The 8,365-nt window shown below is 41.6% G+C and overlaps 1 protein-coding gene across 3 annotated transcripts in view; it reads left to right on the top strand.

Annotated features, from left to right (window-relative positions):
* ZDHHC15 (zDHHC palmitoyltransferase 15) overlaps positions 1 to 8,365 on the top strand; it is a 38,320-nt gene that overhangs the window by 23,839 nt on the left and 6,116 nt on the right. For 2 of the 3 annotated variants that reach the window (XM_075068802.1, XM_075068800.1), the window contains 2 exons: positions 4,819 to 4,901; positions 6,617 to 8,018. In XM_075068802.1, the coding sequence (XP_074924903.1) occupies positions 4,819 to 4,862 (44 nt within the window). In that variant the 3' untranslated portion in view covers positions 4,863 to 4,901; positions 6,617 to 8,018. Of the gene's footprint in view, positions 1 to 4,818; positions 4,902 to 6,616; positions 8,019 to 8,365 lie in introns of those variants that run through there. The other variant, XM_075068801.1, reaches the window with a different exon arrangement.

The raw sequence follows: 8,365 nt of genomic DNA, 5'->3' as shown, positions 1-8,365 counted from the left end.
ACAACATTTCTTTAATCCATTCTTATTTTTACAATATAATTCATTCTACTTTCACACCATCCTGGTGTGAAAGCTCAGCAGATTTCTGTTTAAAGAATTGGATCATGGTTTTTTCCTATAAACTCTTGTGTAACCATAACTTGTGAATTAAGCAAGTACAGGTGAAGAGCTTGCTAATGCACATTTAGTGCTATAGAAACTAGGCTTTCATTAGGAGCTCAGCTTTGGTATCATGTTAACTATTTCCAGGCTTAAAACAAGACCCTTCATGCTAAATTTCACATTCAGGGAGCCCCCTTTAGTCATTTTCAACAGTGCACGCTTGGTGACCTGTGTGGAAGCAATAGCTTTGTTTAAAAACTAAAGCTAATATAGGTTTTTATAAGTGTGTGCTGTCTTGTGTACTCGCAGAATGGAGCTAGAGGAAGGCTGGTCCAGTTATTGGGGCACTAGCCTAGGATCCAGGTTCAGCTTTCTGCTCTGCCACAGACTTCCCGTGTGACCTTGGGCAAGTCACTTATCCTCTGTGTTCCTCATGTGTAAAATGGGGATAATCAAACTGCCTTACCTCACAGGGATATTGGGAGGATAAATATGTTAAAGACTGTCAAGCACTTTGAGATCTACTGATGAAAATTGCAGTATAAGACCTCAGTAGCAGTAGTAGTAGCTTTTATTTCTGACTATACATCACTTGCAGCCTTACTGTCCCCTGGTTTAATGTTAGCTTGTGTTAAAGTTTGATTGCGGAGGGGGCATGTTATTGCAAAGTAAATAAATGAAGCCTTGTCCAAGGCACACTTCAGACACTAGCACTCCCAAGATTTCATGTACAGGGCTGAGGAGGCTCATTTCAGCATTGCGTCAGATAAGTGATTTCAGGTGACCTTTATACAGCTGTGCTGAAAAAACATCTGCTTCTGCTAAGACGTGTATATTATAGTTCAGCTAATCTGTCTGACACAGTGATGCATTGCTGATGGACTTTTAAAAATAACATTGGTGTCTTTCTGTGTGCTATTTGTGATAATTTAAAAAATCAATCTGTCCCTTCAGGAGTGGTTCCCAAGTCCCCTACTTTTTACAGTGTGTTATGGTCTCTGAATAAAAAGTCTGCTTAGCTCTCTAATTATGAGCATAAGCATGCATAAGAATGAAACTAGCTTGTGCCAAGCCAGCTCTCAAAATCTGAGTTTCAAGCCTTTACATTGAAGTCTAATGATTATAGTGATCATATAATGATCAGTGACCGGTACTAGGATCTTTCCCAGTGAAGAAAATGGTGTATAATCATCTTGCTCTGAAACTTGGTGAAGTTTTGTTCAGCACCAATAGGTAAGGCCATTTTGGTTAATTTCACAGCCAGAGGGTTTTTAAATTGGTCAGTTTCATGTTTTCAGATGTTTGACATCTGAAATTTCAGGGTGTTGTAACCGTGCTTCCTGCAGCTAGAGGAGGTTCCCAGAGGTAGAGGTGGTCTGATCTCTCCCATACTGCTGAGAGTGCCCCCACCGGGGGCTCCTAGCATCCAGTCCTGGCCAGACTGGGGTGGGTTGGGACTTCCTCTTCCCCTGAACAACTGCTGTTTGCTGGGGGGAGGTCAAACCCACCTCTGGGCACCTCCTCAAGCTGCAGGAAGCTCCATGGCTGCGCTGCCCTCAGAGCCTCGCTGAAACCGGTGAGGGTGCAATGCAGCCACGGAGCTTCCTGCAGCCAGCAGAAGTAATGGGAGGTGGGGTCTGATCTCCCCCCTCAAGAGCAGCCATGCTGGGGAAGAAGTCATCCTGTCCCTCCCCAGCCTGGCAGACTAGCAGCTGGAGCCTGATGATGGATAGAAGCCCCTGGCTGGAGCACCCCCAGGCCCGCCCCTTCCCCTCCCTTCCAATAGCTAGAGTTCACGGGGGAAGTCTAATTTCACAGTCGTGAATTGGTACGGCCCTACTAATAGGACTCGAATTCCTTCCTAGAACACAAAAGCCAAACTAAGTGTATTACAGAGTTAAAGACCAAAATGAAAAAAACAAAGTTGGGTATATTGTGTAGCTAGACATGCTAGGAATTAGAACTTCAGTCGTCAGAACTGGAAGGGTAGTTTTCCCCTCACTTGTTTTGGGAGTGGTGAGGAGCTCTTTCTGTTTGTTTGGTTTTTTTTATTCAAATAAAAGTTTGTTTTGAGTCTGTGACTCAAAGACCTTTTCTGGTTAGGACATTCTGTGTCCCCAGTCAGTATTGTTTTATGGACAGGTGCCTCAGTATTGGAATTCAGTTGCTAGAACTAGGAAGTGCACATAATACATGCCATTTACCCTTCTCCCAGAAGAGCAAATCCTCTGTCCCAGCTGCGAGCCTAACTAACTGGGTTTAGCACAATGGAGGTCCCCCGGGGGGATGTCCCCTTCCCTATAGGTCTTTCTGTGGCCACTACTGCAGCATAGGGAGTGGCCAGTGAAGTACTGTAGTTGCGGTTATACCTGCCTACTGCCCAGGATTGGCTTGTCCACTCCCCAAGTTCCAGTACGCTGTACTGCAGGGAGCCTTCGTAGAAAAGCTCCACGGCATGCAGGGATGCCCAAATCCAGTCTCCCTGCAGCTGAACGGCATTAGGTCCATGATGTCTCTGGCCCTTCATGACCACTGAGAAGGGTCAGGATTTACCTTGTAATGACAGATATGAAAGGCCGTTGTTGGATAAGCAGCACTCAGGCCTAGAGTAATTCCATCGCTTGAGAGGCATGTTTTCTCCAGACCTTGAATTGTTGCACCACTTCCTGTTAGTGTAGATAGCAACGTTCTGTGTGTTTATAGCTTCTCGTGATACTAAAACACATTTGTGAGGAAAAGATAAGATGAGATAGTGAGTTTTTGTTCTTGCTTTACTCTTCATTGCTTAGGACACTAATTGACTGGTGCCAAAGCTAGAACTGACAGAACATGAACTTCCGGCAACTTTGATCATGCTCTCTTAGAAAATGGCACTGCCAGTCACGCCAAAAGCAGAATGATTCCTCCCCTGAGGTATTGAAGTGGTGTCTCTCTCCTCTTGGAGCTTCTGCAGCACACACTTATGATTGCTTGTGCACTTGCACTTTATGACAGAAGTAATAAGAGCAGTTCTCATCATCAGAGTCCCTCCTCTAGGCATATGCAGAAGAGGAAGTGATATGCCACAGAGATAATTAAAAAAAAAAAAAGAAAGAAAAATGCTTGATCAAGTGTTGCTGTATAACCACAACACTACAATCCATTGCCTGTGCTGTGATTGATTTTTCTGAACATAAACTTAAAGTCAAAAGCAAAAATTGCAAAGGCAAACCACCTGTGGATAGTGTTTTAAAATCAATGTTAGGGGAAACTGGGAGACTTATGACTACAAGATACGTGTTACTGAAATTCAGGAGGGGGGAAACTCCATGGCCTGAGCTAGAAGGTGTGTGGAAGCAAATATTCTCAGTTGCCTGTATCTTCACTGTAAGATCGTGTCCCCCTCGGTTTGAAATGGGTGTAGACATTTGCTGTGACTTTTTTGTACATAGATTTGCTGAAGATTGTAGCATTTCAGTTAGAATGAAAAACATTCTGAGCTTCTTGATCAACCAGAAACCAAGAACACTCACTTACAAATGCACTTTAATCCTTAAGTTATGGCATTTTTCTAATTTCATTAATGCTGTCAAAACATATTCTAATCTGTCTAGTCAGGATTCCCCCAAATGACGTGCTGGCAGATTATAAAATAGTCTTATCGTTTTTTTCTAAAAATTCATCTTGAATTTACTTAATATCCAAATCCTGAATTTGTTGGTGCTGTGTGCGCTTGGATTCTGTTTGCCCTTATAATAGCAAGATAAGGCTGTGGACAACAACTTTTTAAATATGTGTACTATATGATATTAAAAAAACTAATCACATGTGGATTTAAATGTATGTTTCAGGGCAAGTCAAATTTCTAGATATAATTAATCATATGTAGTACTTGGGTATGTAGTACAGTAAATTTGGTAGCATAATCATGAGAGTAGAGTTCCTCCTGAATTGATCACATATTCAGTTCCAGCCTATGGCAGACTCTACTATATTCAGTGTAATAGTTGGAAGCTGATAAACACAGATTATCACATAAAGCTTCAAATGTCTGAAGGCACCTGATTTCAATTTAAATGTTATTCATTAGGAAATACTGTATGCATGAGAACTGCCTTGACTGCAGTTGAGGAACTTACTGCAGTGCTCTGACTAGGAGGAATTAAATAACGAGAAACCTCCCTGTCCTGAGAAATCATGTTAATTTGCATAAATCCTTGAAACAAAGCAAATCACCTCTTTTTCATTGTAGGGATTAAATTCCAATGCATGCAGATATATGTGATAGAAGGGGATGGATGTATTTGAGACACAACCGATATTGCTTTGCAGTCTCTCATTTTCTAGCCATCTCTTTCCTTCCTATCGAAGTACCAGCACCTAAAGAGCTGTAATAACTGAGTATTTGGATTACATCCAGACCAATAGCAGCAAGACAGTATAATTTTCTGACTAATCAGACCTGAAACATGCCATTAAAATTGGAAGATCTTTACTTGTCAATGTGGCTGTTAAAGCCTGTGGGCATGGATTGTGAATCTGATGATGCCAATAAATAAACTCTCAGTTTAGAAATCAGCAGGGTTACCATTGATGGGGATGAATGTCTGATTTTTGTTTAAAATGGTGCTTAAAAAATTATCTATAACATTTAATAGCTAATGGTGTATTTGGAGCATAAGGATGATAGGAACAGTATTCTATCTATCTCTAACCATTTTGTTTTCAATTTTATAGGTTACCATGAAGGTTCATCTCTTGCCATAGAAATGGAGACATAGCGGTTTACAAATCTGATGGTACAAAACTCACTCAGACAGGTCAGCACTTTATTTTCAGGTGACTCGAGACAGTCTGGCTCTGACATGGGATTTCTGAGGCCTTGTCATTTAACCTGTTTGTTAACCTATTTTACAGAAGGAGATACAATGCCTCATAGGGACACTCTGAGGATTAATTATGGCGTGGTTGTACAGAGCTTTGAATAGAAAAGTCTGAGATAAGATAATGGAGGTTGGGGTTTAGGGGGGTTTTAATTTAATTTCATTTTTTTAACCTCCCGGGACTGTGGTGCATAGAGTGTTGGCTTCAGTATTCTCTCTTCTTGTTCAGAGATCTAGAAAATAAATTTTACATATCTCTGACCTATTTGTGTGAGCTAAAAGAGCCCAGAGAAGCCCCCTCAGTTTACGCACCCCAGAAGAGCACTGAAAGGCATTTAACTTGCAGGAAAGGATCAAAGAGCTGTGAGGTATTTGATGGTGGAATGTGGCTGGGCAGTATATTCCCTAAGATTTAATCATATCTCTCCCCCGCATGACCACTGGAATGAAGATCTGTTTCATGTACTTCCAAAAGTGGCGGGTAGGGTTTGTGGAATAGGGGAGGAGTTGGGAATAGCCATGCTACATGGTAAATTCCTCTTCCATGCAGTCAGGACTAAATTACAGTAGCTTACAATGCGCAAGTCACTAGTGACTCTCCCCTCTGGCTTTTTTTCATCATGGAGGGGCCTGCGTATAGCAGCAGATGGCATGAGCTGGGTGAGGAGTCAGGTCCTTCATGTCAGAATGTCACTGATCCCATACATTCTGGCCTTTACGACATTGGGAGGATGCCCTCTCACAGCTCCACTCAGTTATGAGCTGTCCCCTCCTCAAGTCTCTGCAAAGGAACCATGCAATGAAGCAGCACTCACCTAGGAGCCAGAGATCTACTTCTCTTTCTGTTCTGTAGGTAGAGAAGTGGGTTGACAGGGCATTTAACCCTTAATTTGCTCAACATGTTAATTGTAAACTCTATGTTAATGCAGCATAATCTACAACTAGGGTGACCAGATGTCCCAATTTTATAGGAACAGTCCAGATTTTTGGATCTTTTTCTTATATAGGCTCCTATTATCCCCAACCCCCATCACAGTTTTTCCGGACTTGCTGTCTGGTCACCCTATCCACAACCTAGTTTTCTGTTTCAAAGAGACCATTTAAGGCCAGGTTTACACTAGAGAATTCCATTGGTAGAACTACATCACTCAAGGGGTGTGAAGAATCCACGCTGCTGAAGAACGTAGTTATACCAACCTAACCCCCGGCGTAGACAGCACTATGTCACGGTGAGAGCTTCTCCCATCAACATAGCTACCGCTTCTTGGGGCGGTGAATTCACTATGGTGATGGTGTAGTAACATCTTCACTAAAGCGCTACAGCTGCGCTGCTGTAGTGCGGTACGTGAAGACAAGCCCTAAGACTATTTGATAAATTACTTCTTATAGCTTTTCACTATGCATCCACTTTCTTCTGAGGAGGACAATGCTTCCAACGCAGGAAGGAAATGTTGCAAATCTTGATAACATTGAAAGCCAGTTGCTGCCCTACACCCATCAAATATGCTAGTGAAAAGGCAAAGTGTTTCCTCGAAGTGTGTATGATTTAAAGTAAAGAATGTTGAACCCAGTACAAAGGATGAAGCAGGCAGGTGTGAATTGCTCTGACAGAACAATGCTTAGTTTATTTTTCTTGTTTCTTTAAATTTCAGCTTCCTTCTCAGGAGCCAGCATCTTCTCTTTGCACAGACTTCAGAATTGAAGGTCAGGAAGCAAATGGATCTTCAGGATAAGAAATTGTCATGAAGTATTATCTGATTGGAATCCTAGACTGATTGTCCAGAATATGTGCTGGGCAGATCTTTCAGGGCTTTACAAGTTCAGGGTATTTTAAAGTTAATGTCTGGGTGGAGCAGTTTCATAGAGAGTGGGCCAGGGAAGACTGGCCTGGATCATTCCCTTTTAATAGATACAATTATATATAGATATATATTATCTGTAATAGGTGAAAAGTGTTGGTGTAAATGCATTTCCACAGTCCTTTCCATTGCTGCAAACATCGGGCACTCTAAATCTAAAAATTCGTCAAGCCTTTATGTTCCCAGGCAGGCTGTTTATCTTGGGCCTGATTCTTCAGCCTTTACTCACAGTGAGCAAAATTTACACACAAATCAACAGAATTTCTTGAGTAAGTACTACTCAACGTGAGTCAGGTTTGCCAAATCAGGGCCTAAACTGGAAGAGCTCTTTGTGTGTATGTGCGGTGTATATTTAGATAATGTGTATACGTTTGCAACTGTATCTGTGCATAAAATACCTGCTCATGCTGGCAGAAGCAAAGTTAAAGAATATGCCAAGACCACTGATGCTGTTGTCTAGAAATACATCATCCTCAGTAGGATTTTGAGGTTTATTGGCCATGAAACACAATCCTGTAACAGGTAATCAAATGTTAAAGGGAATTTTAGACATAATGACTTCATTTAATTCCTACACCTAAAGTATGGGAATCTAACAATATCACGGAGCACATTCTTCTTCCCTTTCCCACCAGGATCTGTGTTTTACAAAGGTTTTTAATTATTATTTTCAGTTCCATAAGCATTGATTTAGAAGCAGGTAAATTGGAAACTTGCATTGAATGTATGGCTCCAGCGTCTGTGATTGGAGCCCAACCTCAGCAAAGATGGTTTTAGCCTCATAATGCTGGACATAGCAGCTGATGTATTATATTAGCTCAGACTTCTGCCCGATTAAATGTATTGACTGGTGCCGTAAAGATTTTTCAGTACCAAGCTGTGGTCATATTTTCCAGTTACTTTGCATTCCTGTGACTGCACATCATTGTTCCAGATTTTTTTGAACTAGTTTTGCAATCAAGAATTTTGTACTATGTATGGAATTTGGAGTTTGGTTTGTAGATGTTATGCAGTTCTTAGGTCTAAGTCTTAATTTTCTCTTTCCACCTGTAATATTCAGGCTTGGCAGCTCATCATCATCCATGCTGGAAATTAGATGCTTGTTTCATAATAGTAATGTATGGGACAATACTAATATTAGTCCTTAAGCATGGGTCATAAGATCCGTCGTTAAGCTCACTATATACCATTTTAGGCCTGGTCTACACTACGCGTTTAAATCGATTTAACGCTGTACCCATCCACACTACAACGCCCTTTATATTGATATAAAGGGCTCTTTAAATCAATTTCTGTACTCTTCCCCGATGAGAGGAGTAGCGCTAAATTCGATATTAACATATCGGATTACAGTTAGTGTGGACGGAAATCGACGTTATTGGCCTCTGGGCGGTATCCCACAGTGCACCACTGACCGCTCTGGACAGCAATCTGAACTCGGATGCAGCGGGCAGGTAAACAGGAAAAGCCCTGCGAACTTTTGAATTACATTTCCTGTTTGCCCAGCGTGGAGCTCTGATCAGCACGGGTGGCGATGCAGTC

The sequence above is a fragment of the Chelonoidis abingdonii genome, chromosome 8, assembly GCF_003597395.2.
Source record: "Chelonoidis abingdonii isolate Lonesome George chromosome 8, CheloAbing_2.0, whole genome shotgun sequence".
In the NCBI taxonomy this organism is placed as follows: Eukaryota; Metazoa; Chordata; order Testudines; family Testudinidae; genus Chelonoidis; species Chelonoidis abingdonii.
Note: the sequence above shows the minus strand (reverse complement) of the source record. Positions and strands in the feature narration are given on the sequence as shown.